The sequence below is a fragment of the Cucumis sativus genome, chromosome 6 (assembly GCF_000004075.3).
Source record: "Cucumis sativus cultivar 9930 chromosome 6, Cucumber_9930_V3, whole genome shotgun sequence".
Lineage (NCBI taxonomy): Eukaryota > Viridiplantae > Streptophyta > Magnoliopsida > Cucurbitales > Cucurbitaceae > Cucumis > Cucumis sativus.
The window spans coordinates 29,177,047-29,199,383 of record NC_026660.2 but is presented as its reverse complement, the minus strand read 5'-3'; the positions used below and the strand labels follow the sequence as shown (position 1 = coordinate 29,199,383).

Genomic DNA, 22,337 nt, shown 5'->3' with positions numbered 1-22,337 from the left:
AAAATTTTAAAGAATGTTTTTCTTCCAAGATAGCATATTAGGTCATAAAAAATGAAAAACCACCTCATAAAAGTTGAAAACTCATTTAAGACAGTATTAAAGATAGTCTATTTCTTGTTATTGGGAACGTGATATTGAAAAAAAAATAGTAAAAACTAACGTTCCATTTGATTTGTGGTTCAAAAATTGTTTTGAAAAACAAAAATGTTTGTGAAAAACAAAATCACACTTCCCATTGTATTGAAAACATACGTGGTTCTAACTTAAAATTTTGAATTTAAATTTAAAAATCAAAATTTGTGTTTGATGGTGTATTTGAAAATTTAATAGTATCTTATGTTTAGAAAACAACATTTTATTGTTTTTGAAAATTGACTATTTAGAGTTTTGTTTTTGAAAATCGTTTCAAAATAACATGTATGCTGAACCCATTTTAATTATTTTCTTTCATATGTTTTGTTCTTGAATTAGGGTCCAAACATGGTGATTGTTTCAATTTTCTGGAATATTGATCTATATGGAAGACAAAATAGAATGGGCGTAGATGAAAGAATCAACTGAGAGTTAATTAAAAGTAACTTTTCATTCAATATAATAAAGGTAAAAATGACATTTCACAGGAGAAAAAGGTTGGTGATGAATAAATTTACAAGAATGAGTGGTTGGGTTGTAGACTTTTGGGTTAATTTGGGAATTTTTCGAAAATGATCTGAATAAGAAAATAGAAAATTAAGAGAAAACAAAAGCAAATCGCATATTCGTTCCTTTTGGGCTCATCCTCAGCATTACAAAGAAGAAAACAATCGGCAGGGAGCGTTGAAGATTTGAAGGAGGCTGTGTATTATATGATGATACCGCAACAATGGGCGTCTCCTTGTGGCAACCAATGCACGCAGAAATACGCTGCCCTCACCCAGATTCCCTGTACATCTTTTTCCATCTTCCATTCTTACATAATTTTTCTCTATTTCGCTATAATCTTTACGCATTTCTTCGCTTATTTCATTACCCCATGTCCCAAGATTAGATGGCTGCGATTTGCTTTGTTAGTTTAAGAAACTTTCTCAATGCATAGCTAGAAACTCTATTCGTGAATGTTGGTCGAATGCGAAGTATCGTGGTGAGATGTTGAATTTCTCCTGTCTGGTTGGGTTATTAGTTGTTATTATTACACATGATTCTGCCAGGAAAGTGTATTTTGAATGAATCTGTTGATGGGAATCCGCGTATTTGTTATACTAATTGATTGTCGGAGAATATACTTGCAACTTATTGGGAATTTTAGGTTTTATGAAATCTATTTGTGATACGGATTAGGCCTCCTGTTATATTCATCTATTTGACTTGGGCAGCGAATAGTATTTGTTTACGAATAAAATTGTTAGTTTCACGTGTGATCCTTTGGAATCCGATACTAAGATACTTCGTTATACTAGAAGTTAGGGGATTATAATTAATGTCAGTTATGTTTATGTCTGAGTTTGAGTAGTCTTATAATACATTTTCTGCTTCTGCATAATCGCAATGGTCTCAACGTAGGGCGGGTATTTTGCAAAAAGGGGTGTGATGCAGATGGGGAGGCCTGGGACGAATGTGAGTAGTATTTTTCTTCTCTTCTTTTTCTTTTACCTTTACTTCACTATATATTCTATATGTTTCATCTAGATGTAATTTTCCTGCTTTCTGACTTGCAAGTTCGAGCATGTATTTCTTGTAGTTTTGTGTGATCTAATCTATTTTCTATCAAGTGTACATGCCATCACATTTGTGTGTTCAATTGATTAGCTTATTCAGATTCATCGAAAGTCTGGGGCACAGGGTGAACTTGGGTCGAATATGTCAACTTGCTATAGATATTTTCAGCAACGGTCATTCTAGACAGAAAATTATTGGTCCAACTGAAAATTTGTCTGCTTCCACTTTGATTTTTTCCCTCCTTTTTTTAATTTCTATTGAAGCAATAGACACTAGTGTTGAATAGCGTTATTATGACTTGTGGTAAATATCGGCATTTGGTGAACATTTTGCTGATATTTCTGTTTGAATGTATTTTTGTTAGACTAATATCTGGTCATGGAGTTCATTGAGCTTTTGTCTCTGTATTTTTCAATATTAATCATAGTGAGACTCGCTTTCTTAAAAAAAAAATCTGGTCATGGAGTTCATTATATATCTTGATACGTTGTAACTTTGACCAGTTATTAATACGTTTTTAGTGATTAGGAAATCTTTATAGAAAAACTTCCTTGTTGCTACAACTTTAAGACCTTGGAAATCTGTTACCTTTCAACTTTTTTATGTTATTCATCAATATAAATTGTTGCTGTCATTGAGTCGCAAGGCTTGGAAGAATGCACTGAGATATGCTATAAGGATCCTGTATTTAAGGACCACCAGTGGAGTGCTTACATTGACCGATCTCCTGGGTCTGCCAGTTACTCAGAGGTACTTAAGTGTCTTGTTATTTTCTGGCGTTTTCTTTGACTCTGATGGTTTCACCGTACTTGAGATTTAAACCTTAATCTTCACAAGTTCAACATTTAAGTAATCCACTTGTCTGTTAATCAACAAACCTGCTCTTTCCTCTTCCTCTTTCCGCCCAACTCTGACAGAAGTTATGTGAACTAGGAAGATTCTCAGTTAATTTATATATAGTATCTTCTGTTACAGACAGTGTATTTTGTTTTACTTGCTTTTGGATTTTGACTCCTTGCTGCTCGCAGGAATGTTTCCATGCATGTGTATCTGGTTGCGGCTTTAAGGTAAGTGTTATTTTATGAAGATTAAGTAATTTAAGTATGGTCACTCTTGCTGGAAGTCGATGAAAAGTGACTGTGGGATGTTGTAGTCGAAAAACTTATTTTATATGCTTCGTAAAGTGTCCTAGTCCAAGTTATGATCTGTAGTTCAGTTCAAAAATCCTCTGGTATTATATTGCTGTGGGGATGAAGTACTCTGGCGTGTCAAAAACCAGAATTGTATGTTTGAGGAAACACAACTTTGTCATGATTTAAAACCTTAAACCTAATCGTGGACATGAAACTCTTTGCATTCATTTGTCTGTTATTCATGCCTTACAGTACTAGTGCCTGATCTTTGCAGCATGATTTTCCATATGTATTCAGCCTGTATTTGCAGCAGGACATCAACATTGTCATTAAAGGACAAATACTTGAAAATCGTGTTATCCTTCCTGTTCGTTCTTCCAAGCATTACCTAGTTAAAATCCAGCAAACACATTCACTTCTCTGCTAATGCTTGCCATTGTTATTGTTTTACACTTTGACTTGTGTTTAATATTTAACAATTCTATGTTCCTGGTGTTGTAGTCTTAGTTGATCTGATGACATTTCTATTCTCGATCAGTTTGAGGTTGAACCAGAGAAAGCTGACAAAATCCAACCAAACAGGCCTGCAAAACCAGCACCTGTTGTTTCGAAACCCTCCCCACGACCTCCAATCACTGAATCAATTGCCAAAAATGAAGACTTGCCAAGCACTTCTGCATAGCTGCATAGCATCATACAATGCCAATAAAAAAGGAAACCTGACGCATCAAAATTATAGTCAGTCTGTTAGGTTATAGTTTTCTTTTAGCCTCTAAATATTCCTATGAAAATCCTTCTGACCGACAACTTTAATTCCAATGCAGGCTTACATCTCCCGTTGCTATGTTTTCCCCCTCGCGGGCTTCCATATTCTGTTGGATTATAAATTATGACAGTTACTTGTAAGTTTTAGTCCTTCCTTGCCTGTGAAAGGACTTAGGTCTTTGACATAGATATTTGTCCTGTATGTTGAGAGTTGCTAATAGCCTGCCTTGATGTAGCTACCACTCTGGCTTCAAAAGTTGGAGAATTTTGTGAAACGTTAATTTAGTATGGCGAATTGGGGAATTGGGCAACTTGTTGTTTCGGAAGAGAAGTAAATTTCCGCTGTAGCTTGTCTTTCTTTTGTGTTTTTACAAAATTAGCTCGTAAAAGTAAATTAGCAGGATTCAATTCATTAGGGATTTGAGAAATATAGTTTTCATATACTTTTTTTTTCATTGAAACCGAGAGTTGGGTCTTTGGGAGATGTTCTCCGACTCCCAACCTGAAATTGCTGTTTAGATGATCTGCTTCTAAGTTCCAGTGTTGTTTCTCTATTTCAACAAATGTTATTTTATAGGTGGATTTACCCATAACGAGAGGAAGACCAATTTCTATGAGTTTTGTTATATCTTTTAACGTCCCTGGAAACAAAATGTTGGGCAATTTGAAAAGTTACGTTAGTAAGTTGTCTCCACGAGACATAATTTCTCATTACTTGCCCACATATGTGGTCAAGTTACTTGGTGACCAATGGGATTGAGGCCCAAATACTTGGCCTATATGATAACTTCAGAGTGAGCTCAACAATGTGTGGAAGTAAAGAGTGCTCTACTTATACCAAACCATTTAATTTTTTAAATAATAAAAGACAAGTATATAGTTTTTTTTTTTCTTTTTGTAAAATAATTCACACTTTTTAGCTCAATGATATGTGGAGATAAAGAGATTCCGACCTTAGTCAATGATATGCAATTTATGGATAGTTGTCATCTAATAATTCTTACAAAATTGTATCTCAAACAAAAGAAGCTGTTCTCACTCATTTACTTCTTTTTTTTTTTTTTGAAGACTTCAATCATTTACTTGACTTGTAGATAAATGGCCTCTCTCATTAGTGAGCGTAAGAATAGTAAAATACTATGTCAAGCTATTGCTAAGTATATTCTAAAAAGAAAAAAATTGCTAAATAATTAAGAAAAGCCTAGGATAAACTAAAAGAAAGTGTGAAAATACCCAATATGAAAATTGCAAAAAAATAAAAAAAAAACATTTTAGGGTTGAAAAACTTTTGGGATAGTTTCCAAAAGATAAATTTTGAAATAAACTAGACGAGTTTTCTCAAAATTACTAAAAGATAAATTTTATTAATTTTTATATAAAAGGTAAATATTTTATCAAACGTTCTATTTTTTATGATTTTGCTAAATTAAAAAATAGTCTTTCAACGCAAGAAACTCACGTTTGTTATAATTCTCAAATAACTCTACTTCTTCTCCTCCCATATTTTCTTTCATTTGTGGTCAGTTGAGTTAGGTTAAACTTATATGTATATCTCCAAATTAATTTTATATTGCTTTAAATGATTTAGAGTAATATACAAATTAATTTTCTACTTATTTTTTTTCACAACAATTTTATATTTTAGTTTTAAGTTATTAGCAAGTATTTTAGTTATTATTATTTTTTTAAATCTAGCAACACGTCTTTAGTTTGAAGTTGCAGATCTGTCCAAGTCGCCGCTGCCGTCCGATCACCTTTCAGCAGGTGTTGCCCGTTGCCGCGCGAGGTTCCAAATTTTATACTTTAGGGTTTTCATTTTTACAAAGGGGTAATTGGACAATTCATATATCCATTTGTCTCAAAGGAAAAAGAAAGTTTAAATTGAAAGCTCATCTAAAATGGCAATTTCCCGACCCAATAGCTTCTTTTATAATCAAGAAGAATTGGACATTCAACTACGTGTCGTTCTTCGTCTTCGGTCTTCCGAATGAGCAAGCAGTGTCAATCTACTAAGGTTAACTTTGAGTTAGTTGATAACTGATTGATTTAAGAGGATCTCACCATTTGCTATAAGTCTCACTCTCGACCTGGAACCTGCAATTTTTTTAATTCGTGATTCTGTGCCTAAAGGACTAGCAAAGCTAATCCAAAATGCCTCAAGTAAAGATCATAGCGAAGAATTTTATGGACATGGTGGCCTCCTTGCCCGCCATGAAGCTCGATCAACTCTATGAGAATGCATTCATCTGCGAAGCCATTCTCAGGTCCTTGCTTTCCATTCTTAAATGCTTTAATTGGTTGGGGTCGTATTTATAATTGAAACCATTGAGCTTGCTTGTTCGTAATACGATGTCATTGAAACTGTTTTTTTTTTTTAAAAAAAAAAAAATTGATTGAGGTGTTTTATTTATTTATTATTTTTTAATTAGTTGTTTTTTTCATTTTTCCTTGGCCAAAGTTAGGTATTTGCAAATGAATTTAACTTAATAGTAGCTAGTCAATCATAGTTTTGGAGGTTATAATTTACAAGAGTGCCGATAATTTTTTTGTAATCAGGTCACTTCCGCCACTGGCTAAGAAGTTTGTTTTACAAATGTTATACATTGATGGTCCAGTTTCAGCCAAGTCCATGGAGGAGTGGGTGCTTCCAGATGGAGTCTCAAAGTATAAGGTTGCTGTTGATCGATTGATTCAATTGAGAGTATTTATTGAGACTGCAGATAGGTGCTATTCTCTTCCCACATTTTCTTAAGAATTTGATACTTTTTCACAATTCTTCAAAAATGCATTCTTAGTTAGATAAGTCCAAGAAAGCTGTCATTCAAGAGTTCAAGAGTAAGGCTACGTTTGTGGAGTGTTATTTTGTTATCATTTTTATCTTCATCTTCTTTGTGGATGTTTCTTTCCAAGAGTTGATAGATTGCCTTCGTGTTCATAATTCAAATTACGATATCATGATATCATCAGAATTGAGAGGTTCCTGCCAGGAGAACTTTAATTATGAGCTTGTGTAAATGCTTTTGCGTTACTTCTGTTTTGATTTCACTTAAATCGTTTGTAATTCTATCAGCAGTTTTGCATTGTTTGTAGCCCTCAACCCATTCCTGTATTGTAATCTTTTCTGTGAATCCCTATTTTATTTATAGGAAAAGAGAAACAACCTACCGGCTAAATCCAACTTTCCAAGCAAACCTCCAAAAGCTTTTAATACATGGGTAAGTATTCTCTCAACTTTGCTCAATGAATGCATTTCTAAACCAGATATGCTAGGATGGATACATGATTTGTCTCATTTCCCTTCTACCCACCACAGACGTTCTGATGCATGAATCTTTCTTAATAAATGCACATTTTCTTTTACTTGCTCCCTTATTCACATTCATTAAGTTCAAGTAGATGATTACTTATTTTCTTTAATAAGAAGCTGATCCTGGAGTTTAGACTCCATGATTTTAACATTTCAAAGTGATTTACTCTTGGTTTAGAAAATGACAATGAATTTGGGATCTTGCAGTGAAGTTCTAGCCAGAGAACCTATGCCTTCTAATATAACCGTGAGGCTTCCAAGTTTGGAAGATCTTGAGGCTTATGCTCTGGATCAGTGGGAGGTTGGACAGTCATCAAAATGATTTTAATAATCTGTTTTTTAGTTGCATCTTTTCTAGTTTAGTCTTTGGCTAGTATTGATTCCATCCTCTTAGACTCAATCTAAGGCAACCATCTTCTAAGTTGATTACTGTCCAAGTTTTAACTGTGGATATTCTTTTGACCTGTTATTGTCTTAGTTCAGTGCTTCTTGCTGCAATTGATAAACTCGGGCCAAGCAGAGAAGCCATCAAATATTAGTTCTTCTGTGATGAAAGTTTTCCAGAAAGGCCTTTTAAGTCAGAGGTTAAAATCTTGTTCAATGTACTCTAGCTTTATGTATTGTGATGTATCTGATAAAATGTTATGTATGGTATTCTAGGGATAAAGAAGCTCCACGATTAACTGAGAGTGGTTTCCAGTTCTTGGTATGAATCACATGAACCATAGACTTTTTGAAATCCTCATTGATCTGACTCACCAGGGATTCTTGTGATATGTAAACTTCAGTTGATGGAAACAAATGCACAACTTTGGTATATCATCAGAGAATATATATCTAATGCTGAGGTTTGTGTTTTCCTTTTTTTATTGTCATAGCCTATTGCCTTTCTCCAAGGTGTATATATATATATATATTCTATTTCTGTCATTAGTTTTCTATTTGAATCTGAATAATGGATGCGACTACTGTAACTCATAATGAAAAGCAAATATTGTTAATTTTAAGACCCTTTCTTTAGTTTTACTGGACTGTATAATTTATTTATTTATTTTCTTCTTATAACTCGTACTCCTCTCTTGTAAATGCATGCTTAATCAATATGGTTCAGGAGCGAGGTGTGGATCCTGCAGATTTGATTTCTTTTCTGCTAGAGCTTAGTTTTCATGTGACAGGAGAGGTATCAATTCCTTGAATTTCTTTTTACATCTTTATCTTTTATTGTTGTTGTCTTCTTTTATCCCATCGTAGAACTCTCTTTTAAGTTCTGTTGCTTCACATCATTTTAATACTGAACTACTTTGATTGGTTCGGGAGTATATATATGTATATGTATATTTTAACACAGATTGGTTTTCTTTAGTTTGTTGCATTGTGCATCTATCCTAATTTACTTTTTCTTGTTTATGGCGAGGTTGAATTTTGTTGGAATTTTATCAATACTTTTTTTCATTTATACAATGTCTGTCATTCTTGTTTTACAAGTTACTGTGTTCTAGAAACTAAACAAAGGGGTTTAGTTCTGTTTCCCTCCATCATAAGGGTGAATAAGTGTATTAGTTATAAATTCCTCCCATTGACATTCACAAATAAGAATAGTAAATGCGTTCAGTTTGATCGTCTTACATAATCATCTTTCATTCTAAATTTATCCTTAAAATCTCTGCAGTTCCTTTCATCAACGTTTGCTGCATCGTGGTCAAGTTTCCATATTTCTTGTGCATGTGATGCACAAGGAGAGAAGAATCATATGGGTTTTCCTTTGAGAAAGCTTGACTTGTATTAATCCCCTTCCTAAGCAAAATGAAAAATCTAATTTTCTTTGGGTTTCCATACCTCCACTTCAGGTAACCTTAAACAAGTTACTACTCTATTGGTTAAGAACGTCAGTAATTTCAAGTCTAGAGTTAGTCCAAAGCCCATCTCAGTCTGTTAGGTTGCCATTTTGGACTGTGGTTCTATTTCAATCTTTTAGTTCCTTTAATTCCAGCAGGCAGCTAACTCTTCATTTTAAAAACTAGGCAATTGAATTCTGAAGAAAACTTGCTTTAGAGGAATATTATACTTTTATGGATTATGGAGGTTTGTCCGTTGCCAATTTTGAAGGAAAAAGCTCCTAATTCTTTTTGCACCTTACCACAAACTTCTAAGGACTGCTGCTTCTCATTTTTTTTATGGTGAACAAATAGATGTAAATCAAATTAGACGCGAGTGCTAAATTTCTCTCCTTCAGATTGCCTTCTCCAATTCCACGCTCTTATGGTGGTTAGACACCTTCCTCCAATCAGCTACATAGCTGGCATTGTCAATACTCTCTCTGGCCCATAGGAGGTTTCTCAACATACTCTCTAAAAGCTTAGCCTTTTGGATTTTCAATAAATACATCAAATAAATAGGCATACTCAACATTGTAAATTGCAATAAGGAGGTAAGCCTTTCCCCGTCAGACATAAAGGCACTTACGCGCATTTTTTCTTTGTGAAACCTCTGGAACTGATTTTGGTTCAATTTCCATAGCTCCAAGCGGAAATTAACCTTTTTACAAATTCTGCCCTTTGAAATTTCAGTAAGAAATAAAAAATAAAAAAGAAACAAACTAGGGATGCCATAATCCATTCAACCTTAAGACACATGCCCTAAATGTGTTCTACTTTCACCACAGGCAATTTTTGGATATCCCAGGGAACCTTTTGTACCCTGATTTTGAGTGGGCTAATCCCTCTCTTCCATCCCTTAATCAATAACAGATGCACATTAAACCTCTGATAACTATAGTAAATACAGTATAATCCATATTACTAACTTTTATAAAAATGATCCCTATATTATTTACTATCCAATGACCAACATGTTTCTTCTTGGTCTGTAGGCTTATGATATTGATACACTGTCAGATGAACAGAGGTATGCTATCAAGGACCTTGCTGATCTGGGACTAGTTAAGCTTCAGCAGGTTTTCGGCTAGCCTCTGCTGCTTTCTAAATCGAACATGACCTTTGCACAAAGTTTTACTTTATTTTAACTTCACCTTTTTCTTTTTCTGTTGTTTCTTTCGTTGTTGATTTGTCCAGGGTAGAAAAGAGAGTTGGTTCATACCTACTAAATTAGCCACAAATCTTTCAATGAGTTTGGCAGATTCCTCTTCGAGGAAACTGGTGAGTGTTTCTGAATGCAAATTATATTTAAATTTGGTATATTTCTATTCAGTTTCATTTTCTTTATGCTTACCAAGTTTTTAGGAGGTGTTTGGCTCGCGAAGTTGGAGTTAAGGGAGTGTTTGTGCCCAAGGAAAACGTGGATCCCACAAACTAAAAAACCACCAATTTCATGCATAATTAACGTCTTATATTACGAGCCCCACGACTTTACAACTCATCAGATTTCACAACTCCACTCTTGGCCTCAAACACTCCCTTAGTGTTTTGCGTGTTTTCGATGATTGCTTTTCCATAACTATTTTTTTATTTTTACACTCTGCTATATATCTGCTTATCGTTACTTATGTAAATTTTATTTGATAGAACCTTCTTTCTGCTATTAAATAATTCGATTGATTGAATTTCTTTTTTTTTTTTTTCGGGGGGGGGGGGGGGCTGATTCCCAGTTTGGAGGCTCTATGAAGTTTTTTGCTCATCCTAATTTTCTTTCTGTTCTATACCCAGGGATTTGTTGTTGTGGAGACAAATTTCAGGATGTATGCTTATTCTACTTCCAAACTACATTGTGAAATATTACGTCTTTTTTCAAGGTATATGCCATCATTTAGTGTTAATTACATTATATAACCAGTACTTTTGTAAGGAAAATTTATAGACGCCACCTACACAATATTTGTATCTTATAAGTCACTTTGACAATTTTATTTATTTATTTTTGGAAAACAACAACTTTCATTGAGAAAAAAAGGAATATAAGGGCATACAAAAAAAGCAAGCCCACAAAAAGGGATCCTCTATCCACAAAAAGTGACCCCAGTTATGTGTAACAATGCCTATAGAAAAGTTACAAAAGGTCGTTGAAATTGAAGTCCACAAAATAAATGCAAGCGAACGAGGGACTAAATCTCACTAGTGTCCCTTTCTGAAAAGCCCTAATATTCCGCTCACTCCATACAAAACCTATAAGAACAAACCATAAAAAGTAACCTTTCTCCCTGTGAGACGAATTGAGGAGGAACTCCTCGATCATAACACGAGCACTTGTGAGGGAGCAAGATACCAAACGTTGGAAAGAATAAGGCCCAAACAGAACTTGCAAACTCACGAAGTGCAAGAATATGGTCTAGATATTCTAGTGCATTTTGACAAAGAATGCACTAGAAAGGGCCAACAAGCAAGGGCAACGTCCTTACAAGCTGATCTATCATGTTAGCACGACCATAAACTTGCCAAGTAAAGAACCTCATTTTACTAGGGATCTTAATTCTCTAAAGAACTGAAAAAATCGACTCTCCTAAGGGAGAAGAATCGACCAAACTTCAAAAAAAGACTTCCAAAACCCCTCCAAAGAATTGGGTATCCAAACCATTACACCCCTTCTCCCAAGCCTCAAGGAGTGACCCTTGAGCAGAGAAAGAAGACTGACCATGTTTGTTGTTTCCCTATTAGAAAGAGAGATCAGGTGGAACCTGAAAATAAAAGAACCAGAGCTCCCAGATCCACATGAGGGTTAAGTAGTTGTTTCGTAAGAATAGTCGAGGGATACAAGCCGGCTCAAATTTCAAAGGATTAAGAAAGCTTTACAAAATTGACTGGCTACTGGTTACATTTAATATTTACATCATAAGCTAAATGTATTTGAAATCCCACTGCTGATAGGCCCCTCGTGAAACTTCACATATGTTGGGAGGAAGAAAGAGGGGCAAGCTGAGGGATAACTTAGTCATTAGCATTGCTTCTTGAGAGTGCAAGCAACTAGTGATAATCTGTTAATGATAATTCAACGGTTATAATGCTATACTTGTGTAAATTAGAAATGCTGCCTTTTTTTTTTATCAAAATATAATTCTCACTTTTTGAGTCAAATGTTTACCACGGATTCGTTTGAGTTTGATTGTAATAGGAATGCTATTGGGAAGTAGTTGGAGTAAGGGCATATTAGCAATTATTTAAGAAGTTTATTGGGAAAGTTTGGTTATAAATAGTGAATAGAGAAGAAGGAAAATAAACAATATTCTGTAGCTCGGGAATATTTTTAAGATTGGGAGGGTCTAAGTTGGTTTATCTTGCTATTCCATTATTATTTTTCATTATATTTGGGTTCAAATTGTTAAAGGTCCATTTTTTTAATTGCATTCTCACAGAAGCACTTGTAATAGTTGATTAAAAAGGAAAAATAATTTTAGTTCAACGTTCTACATTTTACTTACTGCTTGATGAATGCAGTTATTTCCCTTTCTGTTGAATTGAACCATATAATGCAGCAGTCTAAACACAGACGTCAACTTTCTATTTGGTTCAAGAATTACAAAATAAAACGAAGCTGTCCTTCTGCAGGATTGAGTATCAACTTCCAAATCTTATAGTTGGAGCAATAACGAAAGAAAGCTTGTATAATGCTTTTAAGAATGGGATTACAGCAGAGCAGGCAAGTTTTCTGCTTGTTCACCCTGCCTCATGTTACTCTTAGTCTTGTGAAGTAAGGGTACCACTATATTATGTTCAAATTGCCAATGGAATGCAGTAGACCAGTTATTCTTCGCGCAACATTTTGCATTGGTAGCACTGTTAATTCTTGCCAGTGGTGGAATGCTTGGAGAATTCTCCCTAATTCTAAATATTTATTCCTAGCATGAAAAATATTGGGGCTTTGCCCAAGGGAGTTATTCCTAGTTAGCAGGGATCAAGTGCCAAACCCATTGTTACCGGTCATTAACAAGGGAACTTCGACTAGCATTAGCTCCTGATCCACAAGAAACGAAATTTCTATTTTCCTTCTGTGCGTCAGTCTAAACTTTATGTAAATGTAAACTCTGGATATTTTTTTAGCTAAAAGTGATCAACATACATATTTAGTCTTTGAGATTTGGTAAAAGGTTCTTGGGATCGTTGTCCAACGGAACATGACGTAGTTGTTAAGTTGCTAACAGTGTGTTGATAGAGTGAGCATCTATATTAATTAGACATTATTTTTATTTTTAAGGTAGCGTATTATCTGTCTCTTCTCCTTCTTTGTCACCTCCGACAACCTTTACCTTCATCATCACCACCACCTTCCACCGTCACCATTGTCATCTTGGTCAAAGGGGTTCTAAAGACGTTGGATTGCCATCAAAACATATAAAGGAGAAGCTGAGAATTTTTCTTTTTTGGGGGGAGGGGGGAGTGGGGAGGGACCCAATACTAAATTGAGCAGGGTGGCGGATAAGTATTCTCCAAATTCTTCTCACCGAAAATTCTCTGTAGGGTCATGAGGGAGGAGGATGGCGACAATGCTCGCCAAAAGGTGAAGAAGGAGAAGAGATGAGAGATAACAGGCTACCTCACAAATTAATATTAAATTAATATAATTGACTACTCATCCCTACACAGATACTTAATTACATTGGATACATTACTGGAGTTTTCTATGCTGGTTTTCTCATTTCAAATTGCTTGACATCTGACTATTGGTATACAGATAGTTACTTTTCTACAACAGAATGCACATCCTCGTGTTGCAGAGAGAATACCATCAGTCCCTGAAAATGTCACAGATCAGGTTAGGGTTGCTTCGGTAAATTCTTTATATTTGTCAAACCAATGGTTTCACCTATCATGGAAACCAAAAATGTTTACACGTGTTCTCATCGTACAGTTTTATCTAATCTTTGTTCTGTTCCTGATTTTTTCCATTTGCTCTTTATTCCATGCCAGATTAGGTTATGGGAATCAGATCTTAATAGGGTTGATATTACTCCCGCACATTTTTACGACGAATTTCCTTCCAGGGTACGGATTTCAAATGTTGCTTCTTTTAACTTTGAAGATTACTTGTACATTCACCTGAAAAACCCACTTGAGAAGGAATTTCTTTTGCATTCCAGGAAGTTTTCGAGGCTGCTTGCGACTATGCACGGGAATGGAACGGGTTGCTATGGGAGGATTCAAAAAACTTGCGACTGGTAGTGAAGGCAGACATACACACACATATGCGAGAACATCTTCGGCGTCAAAAGTAGATTGCGAAGACATGATTCAATACGGCTGCCAAGAAATGTTTATAACCATGGACTATGGCACTTCCGTTTTTGTTGCTTCAGTGGCATGGCCTAAAAGATAAGTCTTTAATGACGGTGAAGAACGCAGTGAAAGTTTTTGGCGGGATTGGGAGGAAAGAAAATTGTGCCGATGACAATGGTTTTGTTACTGTGTACATTTCGAAGTCAGTTTCCCTTGTTCGTAGATTATATGATACGCAAGTTTTGTTATGTTGATTTCCCTTTGACAATCAACATTTTGGTATAGTTGGCATACAAATGTGCTACTAATCAAGAGATTTGTTATCAAAATTCTTTAATCTTATTGTATCACTGCTTGATAAAAAAAAAAAGAAATTATGGGTACTACTTCGTTCTGGCACTTACGTCTGGGACTATAAAAAAACATGGTCATGTGCTTCAAAAAATAATGAAATGTGTAATGTCAAAGATCATGGAGGGGAACTTTTAGTGGAAAATTTATGCATGTATAGAACTATTTGAACTATAGAATAAGTATTTCATACAGTTAAGTAACATGTTCAAGGCTCCAAAATTTGAATTTGGCGTTTAGCAGTTTTGTCATTTTCTCAACACATTCTTATCTCTAGTTTTAGGATACCTTATCCATGATTGGCATGAAATTGCTCGTTGAGTTACCAAAAACGGTAGATATACCTAAAAAAATGATAGGGATAGTTGTAAATTTAGCAATTAAATTCAAAATAATTAAGTATATAACAACATTTAAAAAAAAAGTGTAAATATAGCAAAATTAGTCAAATTCTATAATATAGTCCAGCACTGATAAATCATGTTGTAAAAATTGGTCACGATTCTATCGGCGATAGTTTTGCTATATGTGCAAAAAAAAATTAAATGGTGTTATATCCTTAATTATTATTCCTCAAATGGTTATCTATTACAATTACCAAAAAATATATCTATCTAATATTAATTCAATGACGGTATATTTTTAAAAATAAAAAACAAAAACTAAAATATATCTATCTAATACTAATTCAATGACGGTATGTTTTTAAAAATAAAAAGCAAAACAAGAAATACTAATATTTGTTGCTGCCCAGGATCGAACTGGGGACCTTTAGTGTGTAAGACTAACGTGATAACCACTACACCACAGCAACTTGATATGTATAAAAAGCAATTACTTTTTTGAACATTTGCGAGTAATCTTTATTATATATTTGGTGACCATTTTGGTCCATATGAATAATTTCAGTCACTATATTTTCTATAAATCTGACTTTTGAATCTTGTGGTTGTTTATTGGTGAGGCTGCAATCATGAACTCCTAGGACGGAAAAGAAAAAAAAGGTTAAATTATTAAAATAGATTCGAAATATACTGGATCATAAGATATTTGAAAAGAAAAATAAAGGGTAATGCAATGTTGCTGCCCAGGATCGAACTGGGGACCTTTAGTGTGTAAGACTAACGTGATAACCACTACACCACAGCAACTTGTTGTTAATGCAGATTCAAAATGAATTTAATACTAATGAATAAATATGTAAAACAAATTATTATATATATTCAAATATTAATTTGATTTTCCACAGACTTCTGCTTTGTTATTGTGTTAAACAACTATTAGATGGTTTAAGGTATTTGCAAGCTTTTAGATAATGCTTAAGAGTTAAGAATCACAAAAATTTTGGTTACATTTAAAAGTAGAATTATCAACTGTAGAAAAACTGCTGTAGGATAACAATAGTTTCAAGATGCTTGATAATGCTCGTTCCATAGCTGAAACCAGGGCTCAATGAAGATTGAAGAGGACTAAACTGAAGTGATAAACGTATTTGTGGAGATGGAAACCACTAAGATTGTAGTTCTTGTATTACATCAACAATTATACTCTTCAGGCAGAACAAAAGATGAACAAGGTTTCCATTGCATGTGAAAAATGTATGATGTAATAATTGAAGTAAACAATCAAAATGACCGAAACAAATGAGATGGTGCATTTACGCGCAGTGACTCTCAAAACCGCTATAAATGCAAGATCCGATTGCTAAAAGAGAAACAATAGCATCGAAATCAAAACCTAGAAACGTTCGATTAGCCAACAAAAGATGCACAAACCAAGGCAGAACAAGGAATACACTCATACCGAACCAATAAAATACAACAGAAATTCACTCAAAATATATAAATTCAGTATCGGAAACCAAAATCCAATGAAAAATCATTGGACAGAGCAAAAAAGAAAGTAAAGAGAATGGCAGAAAAAGCGGCATTAAACACATAATTCAAACGTAAGGCGTAATAAAGCGAGACAAGTTACCTCAATAAAAGCCAGGGGATCAGGGCCAAATAGTTCCTTGATTTGAGGGTATTGAGGGGAATCTGGCGCCTGCTTGAAGCGTGAGGCTAGTCCATGTAAGACCAGAAGACGACATTGAACCTTCCTCTTCATCTCCTGTTCTTCTTCCTTAACACTCCTCTTTGTAAAATGGGTCTGGGCCTCATGGCCATGGAGGTTGAAATCGAAAGCATGGCGAAGCTATTGGAAAAACGTTCATTCCCATTATCCAATTTGAAAGTGAAGATGGCCGTTTGTTTATTTTTATTCAACAGTCTTTCGTCTTTTTTTTCTTCTCCAAACTTTTGTACGGGAGAGATTAATTAATACCACTTTTAACCAATTGAATTATATTTGTGTGAACTGAAATTTGTTTTAAATTTAATATACGGATTTAATTTTGTTTAATTTAGAGGTTAGTAATATTGATTAGTAACACGTCATTGAATGGAAACACAATGGTAAAAACATATTTGGTCGAATATTGTATTTTACATTTGAAAAGCAGATAGTGTGAATTTTATTTACTTATTTATTGGAATAGGATATAATGACAAAAAAGAAAAGGGAAAAAAAACTCACCAAAAATAATCCCCCAAATTGGAAGAAAATGACATGGGAAATAAAGTTAGAAGAATATAAGAAAAGGTCAGTTTTTGTTTGCATCTAAATGCATCATATTCTATATTTGCTAAGTTTTTGTTGATATTTTTTTAAGTTCGTCTTACGTACATTAACTCAACCAATAATAATAATTGCTTATATTAGACATTTACTGAATAAGAAAAGAGAGAAGAATAGCAAATGCAAACAGTACACCACACAGTTAATTTGTCCCAATTTAGTCGTATCAAGTCCTAAGTTAATTTATGATAAAGTTAAACTATTAGATACTGATATTTAAGGATGGAATTATTACAATTGAAAGTCGACTAAAGTGCTTCAAAAAGATATAGGGAAATTTTGGTTTTAAACCCATGCCAAAACAAGGCATTTAAGTTATTATTAACCCATATTAAAGCAAGGCATTTAAAGATGAACCAAATTGAAGTAAACATAATTTGAAAAAAGGCATACAGTTATAGAAAAGCGGTTCAATGTTTCATCAGCATCATTATTTATACTCATAACCCATCAACTTCCTGTCATCATCACATGCCTTGTCTTTTTTTTTTCTTTTTCTTTTCTTCTTTCTAATCAATGATTTGGTGAGGAGATCATATCTCAAAGAGATCTTCTTTTTCCCAAAGTTGCAAAGAAAAAATTAAGCATTCAAAGCTGCTTTAATAGATAACATCAAGAATGTACAAACATATACAAATGTGTTAAATACAATTTTTATGGAAGACTTTAAATCAAACCATATCAACTTACCCACCCAATACCAGTCTACAATAACTCAAAGACTGGTTTTTTCTCCCTTCAGAAATGGAAGTGGGAAGAAACAGTTGCAAGTCTTCTCTAACTCTTACTAATTTTTAGCCGAATGAATTTAGGTCGTTTTGTCATGCCATATCATAACAAAAAAACTGTTCATTTGGAGAGGAACTACTTAAGGATTGACATTAGATTATGTATGTACCAATCACTTATCTTAGGTGTGTATCATAGGCGTCGAAGAGAGAGTCTGGAACAATAGTAGGCAATTTATCTATGTACTTGAAAAGCCTTTTCAGATTCTCTCGAGTCACCGTTGCCATGTCCACAATGTCCCTGTTATCAGTAAATACCCAGAGATCACCAGAATTTACTCTCTTAAGACTGTCACGACAGAACGGGCATGACTGGGAACGTGTTCGCCTGAAGTACATTTAATAGAACAATATAATTATATGAAGTCGATATATGGAGCAAGCAGTTAAATATGAATACAGTCAGTGAGAAATAATTTTTTTTTTAAAGAAAAACAATCATCCCAAACGGTTGAAGAAAGAACTGAAACAATAATTCATCAGAAGAGCAATAGAATGGTGCTCCGAAGTAAGTGAACGATCAAATCCAGTCCTCTAATTTGCTTAATATGAAGGAAATCAAATTATTGAAGTTTTGAGTCATTAGGTACCTGAGAACCTTTACCAGGCTTCATAACTAATAAAAACAAACCATTTCATCGGGCAGGTGAGACTATCATCGATTAGAAACAAATACATGACAAAAGAATGATCATGAAGCAAAAAGTAAAAGACAATTACAACAATAGTAAACCAGGTAAGTGAAAAATGACACACTATTCAGTTTGGATTAGTTCAGTATCGTGAGATATCCATGTCTTGCAGTGTATAAGATTAATGCAAATTTTAAACTTGTGATGCATAAAAGAATAGCTATGCCAAATGATTACAGAAATTAGCATGCAGGACAACAAAATCACCAATGGAGGTCCAAGGATTGGATGTGAAAATACAAACCACGATCGACAATATTTCTTATAAGTTGTAAAGAAGACGGCATCAAACAATTAATTGCAGTGATCTAAATGCATGCACATAAAAGAAAAACATCACAAGGCCTCCATCCAATTAACTAAAGATGAGCAGAAGGCTTTAGGCTCTGTAGCTTTTGTGAGTAATGAAGTCAAGAAAATATTAAGGACTACAGGAAAATTTCAATGGAGCCTCTGTACATAGCCTGAGGAATCCATAATCAATCCTTCCAAGTTCTTGCAATAAGTTAGAGAGATGAAAAAACAGAACAAAAGAGATGAGAGTACCATTCACGGTAACATTTCAAGCACAAGGCATGATTGCAGTTGGGCAATACAACCTTGCTAGTTGTCTCCATGCATATTCCACATTCTTCTTCCCGTTCAATGTCAGCATCTGAACGCTGTATACATTCTTCATCGTCTCTTCTTCGGTACCTTTCCATGCAGACAGCTTTCTGCTTTTTATCTTCAGTATCAGTAACACCTCTCTGAAGTTGCAATAGAGAGGGGTAAATAACAGCTGATCACAGCACAATTACAGCAGTCAGTAGTAAAAAAAAACACTTATATCAAACAATCATCTGATGGAAAATGTGAAACACGAAGATTACCATAGAATTCCCTAATGCTTGCTTTTCTCTCGTGGGTAGACATGGTGGTTGTACCATCCACGTAGACCTGCAGCACAAGGTGCATAGTGAATTCAGCAGTGCTAACTAGAAGAAAATCAGATTTTAGTGATAATTACAAAAAGGAATACTATGACTGTGTGAGGTGACAAACTTAACCTTGTAAATTAAAATCCTCAGCAGTCCAAGCGCTCCTGCAAGATGGCAGTCAGTCCATTGCACTAGAAAGAGGAACAAGTGAGCAGCAGGACTGTATGACATTCTCATCTGAAGGCAGGGGCCATCGTATTCCCCGGGGAACTCTGATGCCCTACAACTCAGGAACAATTGAACATTAAGTTGACATGTCTGACAAAACCAGCAACCTTGAGAATCTCCAAGCAGAAACAACAAAACATTTCAGCTTTTAATGCATCTGTAAATTTTCAGACCAGGGCACGGAGCATGATTAAAATAGAACTATGGCCGATTGCAACTCTTTTTCGGGCCTTTTATCTCTTTAAGAAATAATAAAAGAAGAGACAGATCATGTCTCTCACAATATCAAATTAAAAAAGAACAGAAGACTCAGAAGTTGTTCTTGCTTAGTAATTTTTTTCAAAAGGAAATGTGCTTTCTTTAATCATTGATGGGGAATAGGAAGGAAGGAGTTATCACACTACAGACAATTGGAATGAACGTCAAACGTCCGAGAGCAAGAAGCAAGATTAAATGGGTTCTAAACAATTTCACAGAGATACTACCACCTACAAAATTCAACTTTTTTGTTTAACAGACAGGGTACGAAGGTAAAACATTTGATTGGTCAACAGTACACCTGAGTCACTTCCCTTGAATTATACAAAACAGAGCACAGGGTTTTGAGCAATGAAAGCAAAATATAAGAAAAGCAAGAAAAACAACAAGGAAGTAGATGAATCTGTGAAAATGATAATGAACTTGAGGAATAAGACACTGATAATACAACATAAACACTCCATTTAGAGAACCAAACAATGACACATTCAAGTAGTAGGTGACAGCTATACAAAGAATCCGCTTCTCGAGTTTGTAAATACGTCAATCATTGTTCAATATCTGAACCAAAGGTCCACATTGAAATGCAGATAGCATAATAGAGAAGGTCTAAAATACATCGCCAATAACTCAAGAAGAAAACATGAAAAAAAAAAGGGCAAAAGATTTTATGTGGGACATGTACATTGACGAATCATCTAACGTCAAATGAGCAAACGGTTTCCCCTACAAGAAATACAGCTGTAAAACAGAGAGAATCGAAATTTGTCTCTATGCATAAGTGCACATGAGCGTTACCAAGACAGGAACCATCATTGAAAAACCAATTACTCAAAATACGTTAGCCCAGCTTCAAACACGGCAGGTAAACAACAATCACGTTCCAGAAGATCATTAATTAACAAAAAAATAAAATAAGGACAAATAAACAGCAACTTCAAGCCCACAACACTAAAATTCAAAACCCAGAAACTGCATTACAATCAATTGAAGAAAGAAGCCCAAAAATAATAAAAAAAAAAACCCAGAAGCCAAAACCCCAGAAATGATCAGACAAAGGACATCAACAGAAAGTCGAAGACGATATCCAAAGCAGAGAAGATTAAAAAAAATCCAAAAAAAAAAAAAAAAGCTGACTTACAGAGTATTAGCATGCTGAATATCAGCTTCAAGCACTTTGAGAGAGTCCTTGAACGACTTTCTCATGGAAGAAACATACATCTCCACCCGAAGGGGAAAGAAAGAAGCAAAACACAACCAATTCGACAAAAATTCAACTCCAAAAAAAGGGAGAGAAAAAAACCCTAATTCGCTGTGGAAGAAAGAAAAAGAGCCTGTCTGTCTCTCTCTAGAAGTGGGTAGGCAGCGTGCGAGTTCCGTCTTCTCTCTCTCTATTTTTTCTCTCTCTAGAAGAGAGTGTGTGTGTGGGTTTTGTAATAAGACCTTGGTGTTGCTTCGGTGCAGTGGCTCTTGAAGGCGAAGGCAGAGAGTGGGAAGGACAGGTGGCAGATGGAAGGCTCGTCTTGGAGCGTCGGAATTAATAAAATATTTAGAAATATTAATTAGAGAGGATAAGAGATAATATTAATTGAAAGAAAAAAGGAAAGATTAACTAAACGCAGCGTTTAATTGGAGACGGCCTTATCCATTTGTGCCAACCGGTTTTATGGGATATTTGTATTCTGTCTCCCACTTTACCACTATCATCCTTTTCCCCTCCACGCACTCCCCATCCTTACCTTATATCCTCCCCTCTTAAATTACCATTTCACCCCTCTCTTCTATTCTCCACAAATATATTTTCTAACATTTTAAATCTATACACTAAACTAAATTTAATACCATTTTCAAATCAAATTTGAGCTAACCAATAACATATATACTTTTTTTTTTCTTTGTTCGAATTTCTCTCTGTGTGGAATTTACTTTCCCTAAAAGTATAGATATGTGAAAAAAAAAAAAACTCACAATTAACGGACAATAATACATTATCTATAAAAAAAATGGGAGAAAATGACAGTATATTATCATAATCGAAATATACTAATTTCAATTTTCGATAACACTTTAAAATTGACTTCAATTAATATATTGATTAAAACCAATTACCAACTTCGTTTAGTTGAGAGTGAGGCCAATTTTTTTTTTATATATATATAAAAAGAACTTCGTTTGGTTGTTGTTAATTTGCTTCTGTCTTTACTTTGTTGGGATAATTTTATTTTAAAATTTGATGTTTTTTTAGAAATTTTTAATTTGGATGTCAAAGTTTTAATTATATGCAATTGCTACTTCTTTTTATTTGTGTTAGTAAGTTATGAAATTGAATTTTCTTCACTGAGACCAAATTATAGAATTACC

The 22,337-nt window shown here is 34.4% G+C and overlaps 3 protein-coding genes and 2 non-coding genes across 10 annotated transcripts; 2 read left to right on the top strand and 3 right to left on the bottom strand.

Moving 5' to 3' along the window:
• Positions 1-645: 645 nt before the first annotated feature.
• LOC101206260 lies at positions 646-4,032 on the top strand. 2 transcript variants are annotated; one of them, XR_969927.2, is made up of 6 exons: positions 646-924; positions 1,540-1,593; positions 2,342-2,445; positions 2,724-2,762; positions 3,367-3,566; positions 3,653-4,032. XR_969927.2 is itself a non-coding variant. In XM_004134664.3 (5 exons), the coding sequence occupies exons 1-5, from the start codon at positions 846-848 to the stop codon at positions 3,508-3,510; spliced, it is 420 nt and encodes a 139-aa protein (XP_004134712.1). In that variant the 5' UTR covers positions 646-845; the 3' UTR covers positions 3,511-4,021. The 2 variants fall into 2 exon arrangements, 1 of the variants encoding a protein (XP_004134712.1); XM_004134664.3 differs by having other exon boundaries at positions 3,367-4,021.
• Positions 4,033-5,167: 1,135 nt separating this feature from the next.
• On the top strand, positions 5,168-14,397 carry LOC101206831 (general transcription and DNA repair factor IIH subunit TFB2). Of its 2 annotated transcripts, none has more exons than XM_004134665.3 (15): positions 5,168-5,857; positions 6,150-6,317; positions 6,740-6,808; positions 7,108-7,201; positions 7,384-7,484; positions 7,561-7,606; positions 7,689-7,748; positions 8,012-8,080; positions 9,770-9,853; positions 9,972-10,055; positions 10,563-10,648; positions 12,396-12,486; positions 13,519-13,599; positions 13,755-13,829; positions 13,925-14,397. In XM_004134665.3, exons 1-15 carry the CDS (start codon positions 5,745-5,747, stop codon positions 14,057-14,059), a joined length of 1,356 nt encoding a protein of 451 aa, XP_004134713.1. In that variant the 5' UTR covers positions 5,168-5,744; the 3' UTR covers positions 14,060-14,397. The 2 variants fall into 2 exon arrangements, with proteins under 2 accessions (XP_004134713.1, XP_011658205.1); XM_011659903.2 differs by having other exon boundaries at positions 5,171-5,857; positions 6,209-6,317.
• Positions 14,398-15,152: 755 nt separating this feature from the next.
• TRNAV-UAC lies at positions 15,153-15,225 on the bottom strand. The gene has a single exon. It is a non-coding gene; the product is annotated as a tRNA-Val (tRNA).
• Positions 15,226-15,489: 264 nt separating this feature from the next.
• On the bottom strand, positions 15,490-15,562 carry TRNAV-UAC. Its single transcript has one exon. It is a non-coding gene; the product is annotated as a tRNA-Val (tRNA).
• A 2,094-nt stretch (positions 15,563-17,656) lies between these two features.
• Positions 17,657-21,457, bottom strand: LOC101207068 (E3 ubiquitin-protein ligase AIRP2). Of its 4 annotated transcripts, none has more exons than XM_031887819.1 (5): positions 21,118-21,457; positions 19,620-19,834; positions 19,443-19,509; positions 19,117-19,351; positions 17,657-18,206 (listed from the first exon to the last, which is right to left on the bottom strand). In XM_031887819.1, exons 1-5 carry the CDS (start codon positions 21,128-21,130, stop codon positions 17,996-17,998), a joined length of 741 nt encoding a protein of 246 aa, XP_031743679.1. In that variant the 5' UTR covers positions 21,131-21,457; the 3' UTR covers positions 17,657-17,995. The 4 variants fall into 4 exon arrangements, with proteins under 4 accessions (XP_031743679.1, XP_031743680.1, XP_004134714.1 ...); XM_031887820.1 differs by having other exon boundaries at positions 19,620-19,825; XM_004134666.3 differs by having other exon boundaries at positions 19,620-19,770; positions 21,118-21,446.
• Between the last annotated feature and the right edge of the window lie 880 nt (positions 21,458-22,337).

Coding starts and splice junctions, on each gene's coding strand:
- LOC101206260 (XM_004134664.3), top strand. CDS start 846: ATGATGATACCGCAACAATGGGCGTCTCCTTGTGGCAACCAATGCACG. Junction 1,594..2,341: donor TGGGGAGGCCTGGGACGAAT/GTGAGTAGTATT, acceptor TTGAGTCGCAAG/GCTTGGAAGAATGCACTGAG. Junction 2,446..2,723: donor GGTCTGCCAGTTACTCAGAG/GTACTTAAGTGT, acceptor TGCTGCTCGCAG/GAATGTTTCCATGCATGTGT.
- LOC101206831 (XM_004134665.3), top strand. CDS start 5,745: ATGCCTCAAGTAAAGATCATAGCGAAGAATTTTATGGACATGGTGGCC. Junction 6,809..7,107: donor CAAAAGCTTTTAATACATGG/GTAAGTATTCTC, acceptor GGGATCTTGCAG/TGAAGTTCTAGCCAGAGAAC. Junction 7,485..7,560: donor AAAGGCCTTTTAAGTCAGAG/GTTAAAATCTTG, acceptor ATGGTATTCTAG/GGATAAAGAAGCTCCACGAT.
- LOC101207068 (XM_004134666.3), bottom strand. CDS start 21,197: ATGTATGTTTCTTCCATGAGAAAGTCGTTCAAGGACTCTCTCAAAGTG. Junction 19,352..19,442: donor AAGCATTAGGGAATTCTATG/GTAATCTTCGTG, acceptor TGCTGTGATCAG/CTGTTATTTACCCCTCTCTA. Junction 18,207..19,116: donor TTGAAATGTTACCGTGAATG/GTACTCTCATCT, acceptor AATGTACTTCAG/GCGAACACGTTCCCAGTCAT.